Source organism: Lipophrys pholis, assembly GCF_963383615.2.
Source record: "Lipophrys pholis genome assembly, chromosome: 22".
In the NCBI taxonomy this organism is placed as follows: Eukaryota; Metazoa; Chordata; class Actinopteri; order Blenniiformes; family Blenniidae; genus Lipophrys; species Lipophrys pholis.
Genome location: NC_137644.1, coordinates 2486514 through 2509716, shown reverse-complemented (window position 1 = coordinate 2509716; position 23203 = coordinate 2486514). Strand labels below are relative to the sequence as shown.

Here is a 23203-nt window from a genome sequence, read left to right as displayed (position 1 = left end):
GTAAAGGACAATGTACCTGATGAAGTTTATCTCAAATGATTAAATAAAGCAGGTAGTTTCATGTTTAATACTTTATTATTCGTGCTGATACTTTTCTCCAGGAGATTACAAAGCCTGTTGATGTTTCTTCAGAAGAATGTACACAGAACTCTATCTGTACTTTAACTTGTACCTATGCTACGTTCTCCTTTTTCTCTTCTGTCTTTCAGAGCAAAGAAATTATCTTCCAGCTGCAGGAAGACCTGATGAAGCTCCTGAATGAGCTCTACACCGTGAGTACTGCACTCTGTACTACACACTGAACACCGTGAGTACTAGAATAGAATAGAAGTGTATTTCTATTTCTTTCAGACACAAGGTGTTTTACTGAAAACAGAACAAATAAAAGAGATACGATTCTCATCCTCAGTTCAACAATGTGAACGAAGCAGCTGCTTCATCGAGGGAGGAGAGGATGGAGTGATGAGGAGGGAGGAGAGGATGGAGTGATGAGGAGGGAGGACATGATGGAGTGATGAGAATGGAGGACATGATGGAGTGATGAGGAGAGAGGAGCAGTTGGAGTGATGAGGAGGGAGGAGAGGATGGAGTGATGAAAAAGGAGGAGAGGATGGAGCAATGAGGAGGAAGGAGAGGATGGAGTGATGAGGAGGGAAGACAGGATGGAGTGATGAGGAGAGAGGAAAGGATGGAGTGATGAGGAAGTAGGAGATGATTGAGTAAGAAGAACAGAAGAGAGGATGGATTGACGAGGACTGGAGGAGAAGATGGAGTGATGAAGAGGGAGGAGAGGATGGAGTGATCAGAAAGGAGGAGAGGATGAAGTGATTTGAAGGGAGGAGAGGATGGAGTGATGAGAGGATGGAGTGATGAGAAGGGAAGAGAGATGGACTGATGAGCAGAGGATGGAGTGATGAGAAGGGAGGAGAGGTTGGGGTGATGTGATGCAAGGAGAGGATAGACTGGTGAGGAGGGATGAGAGGATAGAGTGATGAAAAGGGAGGAGAGGATAGAGTGATGAGAAGGGAGGAGAGAATAGAGTGATGAGAAGGGAGGAGAGGATCCTCCACTGATCAGAGAATCAGACCAGAAACAAAAAGTCTTTCAGGACATTGAAAAGAAGATTCAGACGAGACGTCATTAATTCAAACATGGACCACAATCCTCTCTGTGGCCACTGGAGGGCAGGAGGGGGAGGAGTCTAAACTGGAGGGCAGGAGGGGGAGGAGTCTAAACTGGAGGGCAGGAGGGGGAGGAGTCTAAACTGGTGGGCAGGAGGGGGAGGAGTCTAAACTGGTGGGCTGGAGGGGGAGGAGTCTAAACTGGATGGCAGGAGGGGGAGGAGTCTAAACTGGTGGGCAGGAGGGACGGGGGGCAGACGGGGGGCAGGAGTATGTTGAAAGAGTTCCAGACCTCTGATTGTTAAAATTGTGATACTAAAAGGAAAAAAATAAAATAATAATATTGATACTTGTGAAAGACAGAATGTTAAAAGTTCTTGACATTGTCACCAGAAAAACTCCTGAAAACTGCTTAGAAAACTTTGTGACGAACCTCTGACAGAAACACTTTACGTGTGTCATCACTTCCACTTCCAGGGTCTTCATACTATAAACTGTGCACCTTGAGTACTACACTCTGTACACTGTGAGTACTACAAACTGTATACAGTGAGTACTACACTCTGTACAACATGAGTTCTACACTCTCTACACTGTGAGTACTACACGCTGTATATTGTGAGTACTACACTCTGTATACTAGGAGTATTACAAACTGTACACCGTGAGTACTACTGTCTAGTTTACCGTGAGTACTACTGTCTAGTTTACCATGAGTACTACAAAGTGTACACCTCACCCTGTCACCAGACGTTCACCCTGTCACCAGACGTTCACAATGTCATCAGGTGATCACCTGTCACCAGGCGTTCACCCTGTCATCAGACGATCACCCTGTCACTAGACGTTCACCCTGTCATCAGACATTCACCCTGTCATCAGGCGATCCCCTGTCACCAGACGATCACCCTGTCACCAGACGTTCACCCTGTCATCAGGCGTTCACCCTGTCATCAGACGATCACCCTGTCACCAGACGTTCACCCTGTCACCAGACGTTCACCCTGTCGCCAGACGTTCACCCTGTCACCAGGCGTTCACCCTGTCACCAGACGTTCACCCTGTCACCAGACGATCACCCTGTCATCAGGCGATCCCCTGTCACCAGACGTTCACCCTATCACCAGACGATCACCCTGTCACCAGATGTTCACAATGTCATCAGGCAATCACCTGTCACCAGACGTTCACCCTGTCACCAGACGTTCACCCTATCACCAGACGATCACCCTGTCATCAGACATTCACCCTGTCACCAGACGATCACCCTGTCATCAGGCGATCCCCTGTCATCAGGCGATCACCTGTCACCAGACGTTCACCCTGTCACCAGACGTTCACCCTGTCATCAGACGTTCACCCTGTCACCAGACGTTCACCCTGTCATCAGACGTTCACCCTGTCACCAGGCGTTCACCCTGTCACCAGACGATCACCTGTCACCAGACGATCACCCTGTCACCAGACGATCACCCTGTCACCAGACGTTCACCCTGTCATCAGACGTTCACCCTGTCATCAGGCGATCACCTGTCACCAGACGTTCACCCTGTCACCAGACGTTCACCCTGTCACCAGGCGATCACCTGTCACCAGACGTTCACCCTGTCACCAGACGTTCACCCTGTCACCAGGCGTTCACCCTGTCACCAGGCGATCACCTGTCACCAGACGATCACCCTGTCACCAGACGTTCACCCTGTCATCAGACGTTCACCCTGTCATCAGGCGATCACCTGTCACCAGACGTTCACCCTGTCACCAGACGTTCACCCTGTCACCAGGCGATCACCTGTCACCAGACGATCACCCTGTCACCAGACGTTCACCCTGTCACCAGGCGTTCACCCTGTCACCAGACGTTCGCCCTGTCACCAGACGTTCGCCCTGTCGCCAGACGTTCACCCTGTCACCAGGCGTTCACCCTGTCATCAGACGATCACCCTGTCACCAGACGTTCACCCTGTCACCAGACGTTCACCCTATCACCAGACGATCACCCTGTCATCAGGCGATCCCCTGTCATCAGGCGATCACCTGTCACCAGACGTTCACCCTGTCACCAGGCGTTCACCCTGTCACCAGACGTTCACCCTGTCACCAGACGATCACCCTGTCACCAGGCGATCACCATGTCATCAGACATTCACCCTGTCATCAGACGTTCACCCTGTCACCAGACGTTCACCCTGTCACCAGACGTTCACCCTGTCATCAGACATTCACCCTGTCACCCGACGTTCACCCTGTCATCAGACGATCACCATGTCACTTTTCACTGTCCAGGTGATGAAGACATACCACATGTACCATGCCGAGACCATCAGTGCAGAGAGCAAGCTGCGGGAAGCGGAGCGTCAAGAGGGACGCCTGAAGGGCGTGTCGGGGTCGGGCGGGGGGGCGGAGCCTGTGTTCGGCCTGCGGATCGAAGAGCGCCACCAGAGACGCAACGCCGCCCGCAAGATGGAGAAGATGAGGGAGAAGGTGAGACTCTGGGTCACAGGGTTCAGTACCGTGGCTTTCACAGTGGTGACCTTCACAGTGGTGACTTTCACAGTGGTGACCTTCACTATGGTGACCTTCACAGTGGTGACTTTCACAGTGGTGACTTTCACAATGGCGACTTTCACAGTGGTGACCTTCACAGTGGTGACCTTCAAAGTGGTGACTTTCACAGTGGTGACTTTCACAGTGGTGACCTTCACTATGGTGACCTTCACAATGGCGACTTTCACAGTGGTGACCTTCACAGTGGTGACCTTCACTATGGTGACCTTCACAGTGGTGACTTTCACAGTACTGTCGCTAACTCAGCTCATCAGAAACATTAAAGCTGTTAATTTTTAGTATTTTCAAATGTTTGTTTTCAAAGATCTTTGCAGTTTTTCCTTGTAAAACTATTGCAATGTTTCTACCATTTACATTTATTCTACTAGTTATTCTACTAGTCATTCTACTAGTTACATTTATAAAGGACCGAGCCCTAAAGGACTGGAGCACATGATTCTATTGTATTTCCAATGTTTCTTTCTTTTGTCTCCTGACGACCTCTTTGAGCCCAAATTCGACCCACGAAACACACTGAAAAACTCACCAAATTTTGCACGCTCATCAAGACTGGCAAAAAATTTAAGGAAATGTAAAAATGAAACCCCAGAGTTCCAAAATGCTCTCTAGCGCCACCTAGAAACCCTTAAACGGCCAAGTAAAAACACAGAACCGTCCACCACGGCTTATAGGAATGTCGTAGAGAGATCAAACCAAAACACAATTATTCGTCTCACCAAGACCTACAACTCACACGCTGATACCCTGGACCTAAATACAACAGGAAGTCCGCCAATTTGCCTTTCAAAATAAGATTTACAAACGCTATCTCCTCTGAGGGCGAATATCGTATCGGCTTCAAAACACTATTAAATAACAGAGGATAATTCAGTTGAACTATTTTGATTAGTCGAGTGGTTTTGTTTTTATAAGCCGTCAAAGTTGCGCCTCCTCGTGTCCAAAGTTTACATCTGACTGCTTCCAAACCCACACAGACTGAAAGACGACAAATTTTCCTCTCAAGAAATTATAATTTGATCAAAACATTTGCCTGTAGAAAACTGGATTCAGAGGAGTTGTTTCCAAAATATGTGGATAAAATCCGTCCTGTCCCGCTCTGATGACATCACTAACTGCCGCTGGGTCCATCAGTGTTACATCGTTCACACCAGGATTACACACTACCATGTTTATCAAATTGTCACCACTCCATGTCCTGACTTTCCAAATAAAAGCCCCAAACTCCTTCAAAATAAAAGTTCATGTTTAAAAAAAATTACAATGTTGACTTCAAAATGGATATTAAGTGTTTAACTAGCCATAGGGTTAAGCTGGCTTTCAAAATAAAAGCCCCCAATCTTTCAAAATTAAATTCCATGTTTACTAAATATGACACCAAAAGGGATTAGCGAGATTAGAGTTTAGTTGTCTTTCAAAATAAAATACCCCCACGTCTTTTCAAAATAAAAGTCTGTTTTTGTTAAAACCTTCAGAATTTATATTTTATCTATTTAAATGGGCCAGAGGCCATGAAAAGGCCGACCCCAACAGGCCAGAGGCCAGAGTGCGAGGTCCCGATCAAGGCTGCTTGCACCTTTAATCATAGTAGTTATTCTACCAGTTACAATTATTCTACAAGTTATTCTACAAGTTATTCCACCTGTTATTCTGCTTGTTATTTTACCAGTTGCATTTATTCTAGCAGTTATTCTAGTAGTTATTCTACCAGTTAGACTCGTGGTTTGTTCTTCAGAGGAAAGCCAAGTTCTCGGAGAACAAGCTAAAGACCCTGAAGGCCAGAAACGAGTACCTGCTGACGCTGGAGGCCACCAATGCCTCCGTCTTCAAGTACTACGTCCACGACCTGCCCGACATCGTCGACGTGAGTCTTTCTCCTCCTCTGTTGGTGGCAGGACCTCCCACTGCTCCTCCCACTTCTCCTCCCACTGCTCCTGTCTTTCCCTACTGCTCCTGCCATGTCTCCTCCCACTGCTCCTCTCTCTCCCTACTGCTCCTCCTTCCTCCTACTGCTCCTCCCATGTCTCCTCCCACATTGCCTCCCACTCCTCCTCCTACTCCCACTGGTCCTCCCACTGCTCCTCTCTCCTCCCACTACTCCTCCCACGGTTTCCTCATGTTTGCTGCTGTTTCTTTTTGTTTCCTGGTGTTTCCTATTGTTTCTTCATGTTTCCTGGTGTTTCCTATTAATTCCTCATGTTTCCTGGTGTTTTCTCATGTTTCCTGCTTATTCCTCATGTTTCCTGGTGTTTCCTCATGTTGCCTCATGCATCCTGCTGTACCCTCATATTGCCTGGTGTTGCTTGGTGTTTCCTCATGTTTCCTGCTTTTTCCAGTTTATTCTCATGTTTCCTCATCTTTCCTGTTGTTTCCTCTTGTTGCCTCATGTTTCCTGCTGTTTACTCAGGTTTTTTGCTGTTTCCTTGTGTTTCCTGCTTTTTCCTCATGTTTCCTGCCATTTCCTGTTGTTTCCTCATCTTTCCGGTTGTTTACTAATGTTTCCTCATCTTTCCTGTTGTTTCCTCATGTTTCCTGCCATTTCCTGTTGTTTCCTCATCTTTCCGGTTGTTTACTAATGTTTCCTCATCTTTCCTGTTGTTTCCTCATCTTCCCTGTTGTTTCCTCATCTTTCCTGTTGTTTCCTCATCTTCCCTGTTGTTTCCTCATGTTTCCTGCTGTTTCCTCATCTTTCCTGTTGTTTCCTCATGTTTCCTGCCATTTCCTGCTGTTTCCGTGCAGTGCTGTGACCTAGGGTACCACTCCAGTCTGAGCCGGGCTCTGCGGACCTACCTGTCAGCCGAGCTGAGCCTTGAAGCCTCCAGGAGGACCGGCCTGGAGGTCCTGGAGGGGGCGGTGGAGGGCCTGGACCCAGCCCGGGACCGCCAGCGCCTGCTGGGCCTCTACCCCACCGCCTTCTGCCCGCCACAGCGCTTTGGCTTCCAGTCGCACATGGGCGACGCGGTCAGTCCTCTTTACACCTTGACAACAATGTCAGACTTTGATCTTTTCAAAACGAAATCCTGAAAATTGGATTAAAACCAAATTTTCCCCATTGAAATGCAGCTGACTTGATAATGAGCAGGATGTGCAGAATGTGGCAGGAGTTCAGTTTACCAGCCGTTTTAGGAAAGTGTGGAGCTGCTCACCAACATCTGGCTGAATCTCACCAACATTGCTGTAACTTTGTTATGTTGTATCATAACGCTGTAAAGTTGTTAGGTTGTAACATAATGCTGTAAAGTTGTTAGGTTGTATCATAACGCTGTAAGGTTGTTAGGTTGTAACATAACGCTGTAAGGTTGTTAGGTTGTAACATAACGCTGTAAAGTTGTTAGGTTGTATCATAACGCTGTAAGGTTGTTAGGTTGTAACATAACGCTGTAAGGTTGTTAGGTTGTAACATAACGCTGTAAGGTTGTAACATAACGCTGTAAGGTTGTTAGGTTGTAACATAAAGCTGTAAGGTTGTTAGGTTGTAACATAACGCTGTAAAGTTGTTAGGTTGTAACATAACGCTGTAAGGTTGTTAGGTTGTAACATAACGCTGTAAGGTTGTTAGGTTGTAACATAACGCTGTAAGGTTGTTAGGTTGTAACATAACGCTGAAAGGTTGTTAGGTTGTAACATAACGCTGTAAAGTTGTTAGGTTGTAACATAACGCTGTAAAGTTGTTAGGTTGTATCATAACGCTGTAAAGTTGTTAGGTTGTAACATAACGCTGTAAAGTTGTTAGGTTGTAACATAACGCTGTAAGGTTGTTAGGTTGTAACATAACGCTGTAAGGTTGTTAGGTTGTAACATAACGCTGTAAAGTTGTTAGGTTGTAACATAACGCTGTAAGGTTGTTAGGTTGTAACATAACGCTGTAAAGTTGTTAGGTTGTAACATAACGCTGTAAAGTTGTTAGGTTGTAACATAACGCTGTAAAGTTGTTAGGTTGTAACATAACGCTGTAAAGTTGTTAGGTTGTAACATAACGCTGTAAAGTTGTAATGTAACGCTGTAAGGTGGTTAAGCTATGACATAACGATGTAAAAATGTTAGGTTGTAACGTAACGCTGAAAGGTTGTTAGGTTGTAACATAACGCTGTAAGGTTGTAATGTAACACCGTAAGGTTAATAGGTTGTAACATAACACTGTAAAGTAGTTAGGTTGTATCATCACAATGTAAGGTTGTTAGGTTGTAACGTGACGCTGTAATGCTGTAAGACTCTAAGGCTGTAAAGTAATGCTGTAAGGTTGTTAGGTTGTAATATAAAGCTGTAACATGCTTTGCTTGACAGAAACACTTGAATTGTGACTGACGTGTTATTGTGGTTGTCCAGGTGACCCACATCTCCTCCCAGCCTCAAGTCCAGGCTGAACTCACCCTGCGGCTCACACAGCTGCAGACCCGCCTCACGTCTCTGAAGATCGAGAACGAGGAGGTGAGACTGCGCCGCACTTTTCACACCTCTGAAATTCCAGACTCCGTCACACTGTTCACACCTCTGAAGATCTGGATTGAGGACCTCGGTGCAGCTCAGTAAGAACCAGAGATGTTGAAGAGCTGCAGCTGTGTGTATGTGTGTGTGTGTGTGTGTGTGTGTGTGTGTGTGTGTGTGTGTGTGTGTGTGTGTGTGTGTGTGTGTGTGTGTGTGTGTGTGTGTGTGTGTGTGTGTGTGTGTGTGTGTGTGTGTGCGTGCTTGTTTTCACTGAGAAACAGACCGATGTGTTGAGAAACAGTTCAGGAAACACAAACTGGAGGAGTTTGATGATAAAGTAAAATAATACACAAGGTGGATGTCAGGGGAGAGTGACATCATGGGGAGAGTGACATCATGGAGGAGAATGACATCATGGGGGAGAGTTACATCATGGAGGAGAGTGACATCATGGGGGAGAGTGATATCATGGAGGAGAGTGACATCATGGGGGAGAGTGACATCATGGGGAGAGTGACATCATGGAGGAGAGTGACATCATGGGGAGAGTGACATCATGGAGGAGAATGAAATCATGGAGGAGAATGACATCATGGGGGAGAGTGACATCATGGGGAGAGTGACATCATGGAGGAGAATGACATCACGGGGGAGAGTTACATCATGGAGGAGAATGAAATCATGGAGGAGAATGAAATCATGGAGGAGAATGACATCATGGGGGAGAGTGACATCATGGAGGGGAGTGACATCATGGTGGAGTGTTGGAGAAGAAGGAGACATTTTGTTGGAGACACAGCAGATTGATAAAGTTCAGTTTTATCTGTTTATTAGATATTTGAACAGGGACGGTGAAAAACGTCAGTGGACTTTGTATTTTGTCCTCAGTCACTGGAGGTGGAGGAGGCCGTCTGTCTCCACCACCGGTACCCTCCAACACCAGAGCATCCATGGCGGTGCAGAGCGTCCTCAGTGCAGAGCATCCACATTGCAGAGTGTCCACAGTGCAGGGCGTCCACTGTGCAGAGCGTCCACAGTGTAGAGCGACAACAGTGCAGGTCGTCCACTGTGCAGGGCGTCCACGGTGCAGAGCGTCCACAGTACAGAGCGTCCACGGTGCAGAGCGACAACAGTGCAGGTCATCCACAGTGCAGGTCGTCCACAGTATAGAGGGTCCACGGTGCAGGTCGTCCAAAGTGCAGGTCGTCCACAGTGCAGAACGTCCACAATGCAGAGCGTCCACAGTGCAGAGCAACAACAGTGCAGGTCGTCAACTGTGCAGGGCGTCCACGGTGCAGAGCGTCCACAGTGCAGAGGGTCCACGGTGCAGAGCGACAACAGTGCAGTTCGTCCACAGTGCAGGGCGTCCACAGTGCAGGGCGTCCACAGTGCAGAGCGACAACAATGCAGTTCGTCCACAGTGCAGGGCGTCAACAGTGCAGAGCGACAACAGTGCAGGTCGTCCACAGTGCAGTTCGTCCACAGTGCAGAGCGTCCACAGTCCAGCGGTGAAAATCTGCCATATGATCATGGAGCTGCTGATTCAGCAGTAACGTCTCACTAAACAAACATCTCTACCAGAGTTCTCCACTTCTGGTCCTGGAGGACCGGAGTCCTGCAGGATTTATCTCTCCCAGCTTCAGCACACCTCAATCTGATGATGATGATGTCATCGTCAAGCTTGTAAAAAATCCAAGTCACGAGGCCTTATTGCATTCAGGTGTGTTGCAACTGGGAGGAACCTAAAACATGCAGGACCTTCAGGACCTCCAGGACCTCCAGGACCTCCAGGCCCGGAATTAAGGACCTCTGGTCTATAACACTGCAGCTTGGCTGTTTATGATTACATAGATCAGTAAATCTGATATCAGAAGACATTAAACGTATGAGATGAATCTGGCTTCAGTTGGGAAGTGGCGTACACCTCTTTCAGAACCCGTTTTGTCCGTCAGCAGCGATTATAAATGAACGCTCTTCTCCGTGACCATTAATGTTAGCATTACGCAAATCTCTTGTGTTGTTCGTGTAAAGCCGCAGTGTTATGATGTTAGTGAACTGCTGGAGGAGGAGCCTCATTAATGTTGGACTGTCTCCTGACAGCAACGCGTGAACGTCGGGCGGCGTCCACGTGAGCTGGGATTAGCATTAGTACGCTCATAATGTTTAGCTTCTGGGCGCTACCGTGCTTCAATGAGTGAAGGTCAAGTGTCTTGCGCCCCCTGCAGGTGAAGAAGACCTGGGGGGCAACGCTGACCACCCTGCAGGACATGACGGTGCTGGACGACTGCGACGTGTCGCAGAGCTTCACCCACAGTCCGTCGTCTGAGTCGGTGAAGTCCAGCGTGTCGGACGGGTACCTGAACAAACCCAGTCTGGCCAAGAGGCGGGCCAACCAGCAGGAGACGGAGCTCTTCTACTTCAACGTGAGAGTAGAGGACTTACCTTGACCCCCGACCCCTAATCTGTGACCCCCCTGACCCCCTACTTCAGTGTTCTAGTACTGTAGTGTGCTAGTACAGTAGTATTACAGTACTGCAGTATTATATTACAGTTGCAGTACATTACGTTGAGTTGCTGAGTTATGTTCATATTTCAATCCTCAGAAATTCCGTGAATACCTTGAAGGAAGTAATCTGATTTCTAAACTTCAGGCCAAACACGACGTACTGAAGAAAGCCTTAGCGGAGGGTAAGACGACGCCTCACTCATTCATTATGAACTAGGGCTGCACCGATACCACTTTTGTCCAAAATGAGTAGTGTATGAGTACTTACATTTGAGTACTCACCGATAGCGAGTACTTAGGCCAAAACACACATTTATTTTTTTCCCACAAATGTTATTTGAATGACATTCCTACATTGTGATGTACTGACATTCAAAAGTAGTTTTTCTTATGGCACTGCCACAAATACTGTTAGAAAACATTGAGTGCGTGGCTCCTTTAACAGACTGTGGTGAATCACTCAGTCATGATGAAGTGGTGAATCACTCTTTCATGATGAAGTGGTGAATCACTCAGTCAGGATGAAGTGGTGAATCACTCTTTCATGATGAAGTGGTGAATCACTCAGTCATGATGAAGTGGTGAATCACTCTTTCATGATGAAGTGGTGAATCACTCAGTCATGATGAAGTGGTGAATCACTCAGTCATGATGAAGTGGTGAATCACTCTTTCATGATGAAGTGGTGAATCCTACTTGATGCTCCGCCTTATTTCTCTTGCAGGATATAAAGCCGAACTACTGACCACCAGGTGAGTTACTCACAAGTTACTTCTGTTTTACAAGTTACTTCTGTTTATCAAGTTACTTCTTCCGATTCAGTTTGAACTCTGTGAAACTGACACATCTCTGTCTCTCTCTCTCTCTCTCTCTCTCTCTCTCTCTCTCTCTCTCTCTCTCTCTCTCTCTCTCTCTCTCTTTCTCTCTCTCTTTCCAGCCGAGGGAGGAAAAACTCCCACAGTAAGCATCAGGTAACTTCCTCTACTTCAGGCAATTTCCTGTTGCCTCAAGTAACTTCCTGTCGCTTCAGGTAACGTCCTGTCTCTTCAGGTAACGTCCTGTCGCTTCAGGTAACGTCCTGTCGCTTCAGGTAACGTCCTGTCGCTTCAGGTAACGTCCTGTCTCTTCAGGTATTGTCCTGTCGCTTCAGGTAACGTCCTGGTGCTTCAGGTAACGTCCTGTCTCTTCAGGTATTGTCCTGTCGCTTCAGGTAACGTCCTGTCGCTTCAGGTAACGTCCTGTTGCACCAGGTAACGTCCTGTCGCTTCAGGTAACGTCCTGTCGCTTCAGGTAACGTCCTGTTGCACCAGGTAACGTCCTGTCGCTTCAGGTAACGTCCTGTCGCTTCAGGTAACGTCCTGTCGCTTCAGGTAACGTCCTGGTGCTTCAGGTAACGTCCTGTCTCTTCAGGTAACGTCCTGTCGCTTCAGGTAACGTCCTGTCGCTTCAGGTAACGTCCTGTCGCTTCAGGTAACGTCCTGTCTCTTCAGGTATTGTCCTGTCGCTTCAGGTAACGTCCTGGTGCTTCAGGTAACGTCCTGTCTCTTCAGGTATTGTCCTGTCGCTTCAGGTAACGTCCTGTCGCTTCAGGTAACGTCCTGTTGCACCAGGTAACGTCCTGTCGCTTCAGGTAACGTCCTGTCGCTTCAGGTAACGTCCTGTTGCACCAGGTAACGTCCTGTCGCTTCAGGTAACGTCCTGTCGCTTCAGGTAACGTCCTGTCGCTTCAGGTAACGTCCTGTCGCTTCAGGTAAAGTCCTGTTGCTTCAGGTAACGTCCTGTCGCTTCAGGTAACGTCTTGTCGCTTCAGGTAACGTCCTGTCGCACCAGGTAACGTCCTGTCGCACCAGGTAACGTCCTGTCGCTTCAGGTAACGTCTTGTCGCTTCAGGTAAAGTCCTGTCGCACCAGGTAACGTCCTGTCGCTTCAGGTAACGTCTTGTCGCTTCAGGTAAAGTCCTGTCGCACCAGGTAACGTCCTGTCGCTTCAGGTAACGTCCTGTCGCACCAGGTAACGTCCTGTCGCTTCAGGTAACGTCCTGTCGCTTCAGGTAAAGTCCTGTCGCTTCAGGTAATGTCCTGTTGCTTCAGGTAACGTCCTGTCGCTTCAGGTAAAGTCCTGTCGCTTCAGGTAACGTCCTGTCGCTTCAGGTAAAGTCCTGTCGCTTCAGGTAACGTCCTGTCGCTTCAGGTAACTTCCTGTCTCTTCAGGTAACTTCCTGTTGCTTCAGGTAACGTCCTGTCCCAGCTTTTTCTTCATAAAACTACGTGCCTATTTAAATCTAGTATTCGTGAGCTTTCTATTATTTAATAGCGCCCCCTGTGGGGGTCCGCCTGCCTCTCTAGCAGCAGTATGTTTCTCAGCCACCAATTCATTCCACCCAGATCTGATGTTGGGTATTTTATATTTACTTCTGTAAACGGTTCAATGGAGGCATCAGGACATTTCACAGTATCATCATACATGGCACAGAGATTCCCAGCATGACGCTCAGCCTTACAGCTCATATCTGAGCACATTAGGGCCTCTTTAGGGAATCCATGTTGTTTAGAGAGCTGACTGTGAGCCGAGAGGACCCAACCATATCATCTCAGTCTGGACCAGTCCAATTTATTTAAGGGGCCAGTATTATTATTTTTTGCCAGCAGGGGGACATTCTCAACATTAAACAGAACAGCAATCAGTATGTGATCATATGTGGCAAATCCATAGCATATCTCTATACATCCCAGTGAGTCGTGCATCAGCAGTGGTCACTATGTGGTCTAGCCAGGACGTAGTGTGCCACGCTTCACTTTCAGAGGTAAAACCTTTTTCAGGCTTCAGAGCTGCACGAGACAGAATAAGTTTAGATATATAGAAATTCATTTCATGCTCATACGATTCATACGGTGTATAAATATTTATGATAGTACATTTCTTGTCATTATAATTAAACTCAAGCCCGATGGCCCTGTCAACGTTTAGATGCACTAATTTCACCATTGGGTCAAATTTAATGTTCCACAAAAAGGCCACGCCACCAGCTACCCTACCTCCAACCATCCTGCGGAGATCGTGGACTCCCCAGCTCCATGGAGGTCCTGGTGGAGGCTGTTCAATTTGTCCACATCTTGTTTGGCCACCCAGGTTTCTTGAAGGCATAAAATGTCACACTCGTCAAAGCAGTGTGTCCACCACCAGACGTCTTGATCTATCAGCGTGTCCACCACCAGACGTTTTGATCTATCAGCGTGTCCACCACCACACGTCTTGATCTATCAGCGTGTCCACCACCAGACGTCTTGATCTATCAGCGTGTCCACCACCAGACGTCTTGATCTATCAGCGTGTCCACCACCACACGTCTTGATCTATCAGCGTGTCCACCACCACACGTCTTGATCTATCAGCGTGTCCACCACCGGACGTCTTGATCTATCAGTGTGTCCACCACCAGACGTCTTGATCTATCAGCGTGTCCACCACAGGACGTCTTGATCTATCAGTGTGTCCACCACCACACGTCTTGATCTATCAGTGTGTCCATCACCGGACATCTTGATCTATCAGCGTGTCCACCACCAGACGTCTTGATCTATCAGCGTGTCCACCACCAGACGTCTTGATCTATCAGTGTGTCCACCACCAGACGTCTTGATCTATCAGCGTGTCAATGAACCAAAAGTCTGGCTTCATTATAAAGAAGTTCTGTGGAGCGTCTCAAAGCGTAGCGCAGCGCTGTTTCTACTGTGTTTCCACTGTGTTTCCACTGTGCTTCTATTATGTTTCCACTGTGTTTCTACTGTGTTTCCACTGTGTTTCTACTGTGTTTCCAGGATTCTACTAAAGCCATACCTCTGCTTGTGGAGAGTTGCATCCGCTACATCAACTTGCACGGTGAGTTCTACTGTTCTACTGTGGATTATTGCAGATGACATTCTACAACCAGTATTTCAAATTAAATATAAACATATAATAGCTGATGAAGCGTGTGGGTCCACAGGTCTTCAGCACCAGGGAATCTTCCGGGTGTCCGGGTCACAGGTGGAGGTCAACGACATCAAGAACTCCTTCGAGAGAGGTGAGATGTCGACCGGGCGTTAGTCTGAGGAGAAGGTGATGTACTCTGTTAACCCGTGGTTCTCCTCCGATTGCCCAGGTAATGACCCGCTGATCGACGAGGAGAGCAACCACGACATCAACTCGGTGGCCGGAGTGTTGAAACTCTATTTCCGGGGTTTGGAAAACCCGCTGTTCCCCAAGGACCGCTTCAATGACCTGATCTCCTGTGTCCGTGAGTACTTCAGGGAACCAGCAGGAAGTCTCCGGAGCACAAGAACAGGAAGCAGGAAGAGACAACAGAGAGCAGCTTCAGGGAACCAGCAGGAAGTCTCTTGAGCTCAGGAACAGGAAGCAGGAAGAGACAACAGAGAGCAGCTTCAGGGAACCAGCAGGAAGTCTCTTGAGCTCAGGAACAGGAAGCAGGAAGAGACAACAGAGAGCAGCTTCAGGGAACCAGCAGGAAGTCTCTTGAGCTCAGGAACAGGAAGCAGGAAGAGACAACTAAAGTGTGAAGGAAACAAACGCTGCAACACTTATTGAAATGAACTTGCTTGTGTAAATAAATAAAATAACTTAAATAATATATAATAAAGTAAATATGATAAAACGTTAATAGAATACTAATAAAACAAATACTTACATGGAACAGTGTATCAATAAGTAATCAGAGTATATACACTTCAGTTGCTCCTTACACGTCCAGAGAAACTGATCATTTCAATCGTCTCACTTTTCCTCTTCATCTTTTCTGCACTGGTAACTAAGTAGTGAAGCTACCAAGTAATCAGAGTAGCTGCAGAGTTGCTCTGATGGCTGGAGGTTAAAACAAGCAGCCGTTCAGTCTGAAGGCCTGTTCATGCTTTCAGCATCCACGTGTGCGCAGAATAGGTGTGATTTTAAAATCGCCATCCACCGATTTGAGCAAGGATCCACTCCGACCCTCTGTGGTCGACACATTTTGTGACCGCGCGACCTGCACGCTCTGAATGCGCCAAACCAACACAGTGCTCCGACCGACGGGGATGTGTGGACCAATGCGCATGCGTGGAACACATACTGCTGCGTGGCCAGAAGTGTGAACACCCTGCAGCCTCCGCACGGTCTGCAGACACGCAATGCGGAAAGCATGGAAGGGCCTTAAAAGGAAGTTCAGTCTGAGAGGAAGTTCAGTCTGACAGGAAGTTCAGTCTGAGAGGAAGTTCAGTCTGACAGGAAGTTCAGTCTGACAGGAAGTTCAGTCTGAGAGGAAGTTCAGTCTGATTCGTAGATTCGTGTCTCTGTTGCTCAGGGATGGAGAACCTGTACGACCGGGCGCAGTGCATTCGGAAGATCCTGCTGGGCGTCTCTAGAGCCACGCTGGTGGTGATGCGTTACCTGTTTGCCTTCCTCAACCAGTGAGTGTTGTTTGATTGTTGGTGTGAATGTGAGTGTTGGTGTGAATGTGAGAGTTGGTGTGAGTGTGAGAGTTGATGTGAATATAGGTGTAGGTGAAAATGTGAGTGTTGGTGTGAACATGAGTCTTGCTGTGAATGTGAGTGTTGGTGTGAATGTTGCTGCGAATGTGAGCGTTGGTCTGAGTGTAGCTGTGAATGTGGGTGTTGATGTGAATGTTAGTGTTGGTGTGAGTGTTGGTGTGAATGTGAGTGTTGGTGTGAGTGTAGCTGTGAATGTGGGTGTTGGTGTGAATGTGAGTATTGGTGTTGGGGTGAGTGTTGCTGTGAATGTAGGTGTTGGTGTGAGTGCGGATGAATGTGGGTGTGAGTGCGGGTGTTGGGGTGAGTGTTGCTGTGAATATAAGTGTTAATGTGAATGTAAGTGTTGATGTGAGTTTGAGTGTTCATTTCAATATTAGTGTTGGTCTGAGTGTTGATGTCAATGGTTTTTGTTATTTTTACACCTCGTTGCCTGGTGAGGGACAAACTGTGGCCCCGCCCACACCATGAAACGTCATGTCACCAAGGTTTCTGTCCGATCAGCCACACAACGTTTTAGGAGCCTCAAAACTAGTTTTTTGAAAATGAGTTCCAGAGTGGAGGAATTTGAAAATGCTGCCTCGGTTTTAGCAGGTGGACGGACAAGACGCTCATTAGCGGAACACGATGATGTCATCACCCACTTCTCCACCTATAACCCCGCGTCCCTCTCCGTGAGGTCATCACCCACCTCTCGACCTATAACCCCACCTCCCTCTCCGTGAGGTCATCGGCCACCTCTCGACCTATAACCCCACCTCCCTCTCCGTGAGGTCATCGCCCACTTCTCCACCTATAACCCCACCTCCCTCTCCGTGAGGTCATCGCCCACTTCTCCACCTATAACCCCGCGTCCCTCTCCGTGAGGTCATCGCCCACCTCTCGACCTATAACCCCACCTCCCTCTCCGTGAGGTCATCGCCCACCTCTCGACCTATAACCCTGTCTCCCTCTCCGTGAGGTCATCACCCCCCTCTCGACCTATAACCCCGCCTCCCTCTCCGTGAGGTCTTCACCCACCTCTCCACCTATAACACCGCCTCCCTCTCCACCCCTAACGTCACTCACCAACATGGCTACCTGCTGCAGAAGCTCGATGCTTTATTGAACCACATGTTGATTCCTCCAGTACAGGGGTTCTCAATCCTGGTCCTCGAGGGCCGGTGTCCACATGGTTTAGCTCTCCCAGCTTCAGCACACCTCAATCTGATGATGATGTCATCATCACGCTTCATCAAAAAGCCCCTTATTGCATTCAGGAGTGTTGCAACTGGGAGAAACCTAAAACATGCAGGACACCGGCCCTCCAGGACCAAGATTGAGAACCCCGTCTCCAGTAGGAGGAGCAGCAGGAGGAGTCTCACTGTCCTCTTCTCTGTATTATAGTGTATTTACCGAGTCACAGCGCCCCCTAATGGTGTGGCATATCCACTACATTGTGTTGAGCCGCATTCACAGTAACATGTAGACGGAATTATATTTATTATTATGTCACCAGGTGAGGGACAGACACGGTTTCAGATGGGTTTTGTCACCTGGTGAGAGACAGACACGGTTTCAGACGGGTTTTTTCACCTGGTGAGGGACAGACACGGTTTCAGATGGGTTTTTTCACCTGGTGAGGGACAGACACGGTTTCAGACGGGTTTGTTTCTCGTTTCCGACTAGTCTCTGGTGTTTCTTGCAGTCTCTCTCAGTACAGCGACGAAAACATGATGGACGCCGGGAATCTGGCCATCGTGTTTGGGCCGACGCTGCTGCCGACGCCCGACACGGTGGACCAGGTGGCCTGCCAGGCGCACGTGAACGAGGTGGTGAAGACGGTCATCCTGCACCACGACAACATCTTCCCCGACAGCAAGGAGCTGCCCGGCCCCGTTTACGAGAAGTGCATGACGGGAGAGCAGTACTGGTGAGACGCTCGGATTCTCTCTGTTGATGCTATTGCTAAGGCTAACAGCTGACTCATGAGCAAGGCAGCGTGCTGGAACCTTGTGGAGGTGCTAATGCTGAAGCTAACAAAGTGAGTGTCAAAACAAAGTGAGATCAGTGAGCAGAGACAGAAATCTGCTTAATACTACTAGCGAGCAGAAAAGACTTCTATAATGCTAATGCGAAAGCTAACTGTGGTTGGTGAACAGTATGGAATGATGATTTGTGCTAATGCTAATGCTGAAGATAGGAAAGGAGTGGAAGCTTTTCTCACATGTCTCAGAAGTAACAGGAAACTTAAGTAACTAGCTTAGTTGCTAATGTCATTGAGGTAATCGGTTACTGATGAGAATACTGGAGTCAAATGCTATTGAAGGTTTTTCTTTGTGCCACGTGTTGGTTTGTCCACTGGGGGGAGTGGACAGATGAGGAACTGTAGTACTTCTTTGTGATGAGCACACAGGACCATGGGGAGTCCAGTCTGGACCCCTTGGATCCAGATTGAACCCCCTGGTCCAGACTGGAGCCCCTGGTCCAGATTGAACCCTTGGGTCCAGATTGGACCCCCTGGTCCAGACTGGAGCGCCTGGTTTCCGCATGTGGGCCTGGTACTGAACCCGTCTGCTGTCAGCAGACTGTTCACAAATGCCCAGACCTGCTGAGAGCTCCTCCTTTGTTATTCACTACGATGACGGTTTGATTATCTCCTCCTCCTCCTCCTCCTCCTCTTTCAGTGAGAGTCCGTTCAGTGAGCCAGGAGCGTTGGAGGAGGCGGAGCCTGATGGCGGCACTGAGACCCAGACCAGCGACGAGGGTATGCTTGACCTTTGACCTTCGCAACTTCACCCACACTTTTACATCTCCACACACTCTCACTCTGCCTCCTGCTGGAGAGAGGTTGTCATGGCAACTGTAGCCATGGACACACATTCAGCACCACCACCTTCTCAACCCCCACACCCAACCCACCTTCTTCACCAACCCTCCACCCCCCCACACCCTCACCCAACCTCCTCCACCCCCTCCTCCATTCAACATCCCTCCTTCACCAACCCTCCTCCCTGCACCCCCCTGCACCGTCACCTTCCCTTCTCCACTTGCCTCACCCCGCCTCCTCCACCATCCCCCCTTTTCCCCTTCCCCAACCTCCTCCACCCCCTCCTCCACTCAACCCCCCTCCTTCACCAACCGTCCTCCTCCCCTCACCCCCCTTCACTTTCACCCGCCTCCTTCACCTTCCTTTCTCCTTTCTGTCTAAATTGAGAGATGTATTTTCATGACATGCTGCTCTGTGATTGGTCGAACTGTGGACGGACCAGGAGCCCTTGGAGCCAGCTGATTGGCTGGTTGGCAGGTTGACTCACCCCCTCTCACCTATGTGTCCATCAGAAGGCGAGGCGGTGGAGGCAGTGGCAAGGTTTGACTACGTGGGCCGGTCGGGCCGCGAGCTGACCTTTAAGAAGGGGGCGTCGCTGCAGCTGTTCCAGCGGGCATCACATGACTGGTGGGAGGGGCGAGTTAACGGGCTCCGTGGCCTCGTGCCTCACCAGTATGTGGTGCTGAAGGACAGGCGAGTTCTCAGCCCGCGATGGTTTGTACTTCACCCCTCAACAATAAGCCCTTCATCCTGCTGTTCATCCTGCTGCTGTTCATCCTGCTGTTCATCCTGTTATTCATCTTGCTGCTGTTCATCCTGCTATTCATCCTGCTGTTCATCCTCCTGTTCATCCTGCTGTTTAAACCTGCTATTCATACTGCTGTTCATCCTGCTGCTGTTCATCCTACTGTTCATCCTGCTGTTCATCCTGCTGTTCATCCTACTGTTTATCCTGCTATTCATACTGCTGTTCATTCTACTGTTCATCCTGCTGTTCATCCTACTGTTCATCCTGCTGTTCATCCTGCTGCTGTTCATCCTGCTGTTCATCCTACTGTTCATCCTACTGTTTATCCTGCTATTCATACTGCTGTTCATTCTACTGTTCATCCTGCTGTTCATCCTACTGTTTATCCTGCTATTCATACTGCTGTTCATTCTACTGTTCATTCTACTGTTCATCCTGCTGTTCATCCTGCTGTTCATCCTACTGTGCATCCTACTGTGCATCCTGCTGCTGTTCATCCTGCTGTTCATACTGCTGTTCATCCTGCTGTTCATCCTCCTCTTCATCCTGCTGTTTATCCTGCTATTCATACTCCTGTTCATTCTACCGTTCATCCTGCTTTTCATTCTACTGTTCATCCTGCTGCTGTTCATCCTGCTTTTCATCCTTCTGCTATTCATCCTCCTGTTCACCCAACTGTTCATCGTGCTACTGCTGATCGTGCTGCTGTTCATCCTATTGTTCATTGTACTGCTGCTCATCCTGCTGCTGTTCATTGTACTGCTGCTCATCCTACTGCTCCTCCTGCTGCTGTTCATCCTACCTTTCACCCTACTGCTATTCATCCTACTGTTCATCCTGCTGCTGTTCATCCTACTGTTCATCCTGCTGCTATTCATTCTGCTGTTCATCTTGCTGTTCATTCTGCTGTTCAGCCTGCTCAACATCCTGCTGATCGGTGAACTCATTGTTTGGAGGGACCTGCTAAACACACATGTATTGATTAGTGATTGGCCTGCAGCTCCTGCTCCTCCTGCTGCTCCTGATGGAGAGTGTTTTTCTTTCAGGGCCGACGCCATGTCCGACACGCTGAGCCAGAAGGCTGACAGTGACGGCGGAAGCAGCAGCACTGACGACAAGCGCTCCCGCAGCGAGCTCAGCTCCCCCACCGACGTCCGGCCGCCCGAGACCTACAGCAGGTCTGTGATGTAAGAGTTCACCTCCGGCACCGCGACTCATCTTCACGCTCATCACTGCTGAACAAGAAACCACTTCTCCTGTTCTCTTCTTGTTCTCTTCTCCAAAAGTACCTAAAATCTCATCACGGCTCACTCTCATGTTAGCAGCTTCACACACACACACACACACACACACACACACACACACACACACACACACACACACACACACACACACACACACACACACACACACACACACACACACACACACAGTGAATCCTGGGAGGAGATATGAGGGAGCATTAAGATAAGTTTCATTAATGTGTTAAATATAAGGACGACGGTATGACCGTAAGGTACGACGGTATGGTACAACAGTACAACTAAAGGTGTAACATACCTTATAACAACCAAAGATTCAAAACAAAACAAGAGGACAAAGTATTGAGTGCCTCAGCTGACGGAAGAGATCCAGAAGGATCATGTTTAGTGTCTGACCTTCTTCTCTTCGATCACAGCCACCGGAGGAAACGGACCGACGGCCTCTTCCGACGCCCACTGTGCCGCTCCAACGACAACCACGGCAATGGCGGCATGGTGGAGCGCAGCTCTCCGCCCGTCACGGGTCACTTCAGCCCCCGGGACCTGCTACTGGGCCGCAGCCAGGGCCTGACCCCGCCCCTTGACAGCCCCGAGCGCCGCCGCCGCTCTGCCGCCATCACCATGACGGTCAGCCGCCACGACTCCCTGCGCCGACCGGAGGACACGCCCCTCCGGCGTTCCAGCAGCGGCCAGCATGGCTTCGGAGACCCGCTCCGGTCCAGAGGCCTGGACCCAGACTGCCTGGCTCAGGTAGGTGGTCTTGACCAGCTCCAGGTCCTGGTCTAGGGTTAGGGTCAGGTCAGGGTTAGGTTGAACCCTGACCTGAATGTCAGGTCAGGGTTGTCGTGGCACAGAATGTCTCTGTCGCCCCCTGCTGGCTGCTTGCTGACTGCTCATCTGACCCCCTGCAGGACATGGAGGACACGGTGACGGTCGCCCTGGGCGAGCTGCGGCAGCTGGAGCGGCCGGGCTGCCGGCCGGCACCCGACGTGGTTCTGGACACTCTGGACCAGGTGAAGAATGGTGCCGGCACCGCCTGCTCCTCTGAGTCCCCCAGCCCCCACAGTACACCCAGCACACCGGGAACCCCCGGGACCCCTGGTACGCCCGGGACCCCGAGCCCCCTCAGCCCACTGAGTCCCATCAGCCCGCTGCCAGGACCTCCGCCGGGACCCCCCCGGCCCTCCAACCCGTCCCCGGACGCCCCGGGTTCCTTCAAGCCCCTGGCGGCGGCGGCTGCGGTTCGTGCCGTTGGGGCGCCGCTGAGGCCCCCGGCACTGAGGCCCAAACCCACCGTCCCACCCAAGAGCAGCACCCCCCCTCTGCCCCCACCATTGGACAAGTCCTGCACCATGTGAGCCAGACCGGGCCCAATCAGGCCTACCCAGGCCAAAAATGGGCCAGACCAGGAGATCAGGGTAGTTTAACCAACATGAGGGTAGAAAGAGCTGAGGGCTTCAAATGTAGTTGTAGATTTACAAGCCCAGAGCTCCAGTATGGTACGGTATACTATACTGGAGGGTATAGTATATGAAACTGTAGGGTTCAGTATGATATACCATACTGTAGGGTACGATATGAAATGATATGATATGATATGATATGATATGATAGAATATGATACGATATGATAGGATTTTCCATGATGTTTCTGTGTCGTCAGGTTGCTGTGTTTCTCTCAGTGTATAGGAGTTTACTTTCTCCGTGATTCAAGCATTTATCAAAGGTTTAGCTGAGGAGCTGCTGGAGACCGCTGGGGTGGTCGTCCCAGTGTGGTCGTCCCGGGGTGTTTGTCCTCCCCGGGTTGTCGACCAGGGGTGTTCGTCCTCCCGGGGTGGTCATCTCGGGTGTTTGTCTCAGGGTGGTCGTCATCCCAAGGTGGTCATCCTCCCAGGGTAGTTGTCCCGGGGTGGTCGTCCTCCCAAGGTGTTTGTCCTCCTAGGGTGGTCGTCCTGGAGTGTTCGTCCTCCCAGGGTGGTCGTCTCGGGGTGTTCGTCCTGCCAGGGTGGTCGCCCCGGGGTGTTTCTCCTCCCCGGGTGTTCGTCTCGGGGTGGTCGTCCTCCCAGGGTGGGCATCCTCCCTGGGCGGTCGTCTTGGGGTGTTCGTCCTCCTAGGTTGGTCGTCCTGAGATGGTTTGTCCCGGGGTCGTTGTCCCGGCAAAGTGTAGTTTAAGTGATTGTTGGCTGTGCCGTCGTGATGACAGATTGAAAAAGAAGGGAGCGGGATGACGTTCAACTCCTTGACTCCACCA

At 49.5% G+C, this 23203-nt stretch overlaps 1 protein-coding gene across 1 annotated transcript; it reads left to right on the top strand.

Moving 5' to 3' along the window:
- Positions 1-230: 230 nt before the first annotated feature.
- LOC308127379 (SLIT-ROBO Rho GTPase-activating protein 1-like) lies at positions 231-22310 on the top strand (the record flags this gene model as incomplete). Its single annotated transcript, XM_080492400.1, has 19 exons — positions 231-272; positions 3408-3605; positions 5422-5550; positions 6426-6647; positions 8013-8114; positions 10337-10534; positions 10715-10799; positions 11342-11369; positions 11555-11588; positions 14436-14496; positions 14603-14680; positions 14759-14893; positions 15950-16055; positions 17821-18045; positions 18800-18879; positions 19455-19635; positions 20737-20868; positions 21369-21702; positions 21864-22310. Exons 1-19 carry the CDS (start codon positions 246-248, stop codon positions 22308-22310), a joined length of 2802 nt encoding a protein of 933 aa, XP_080348526.1. The 5' UTR covers positions 231-245.
- Between the last annotated feature and the right edge of the window lie 893 nt (positions 22311-23203).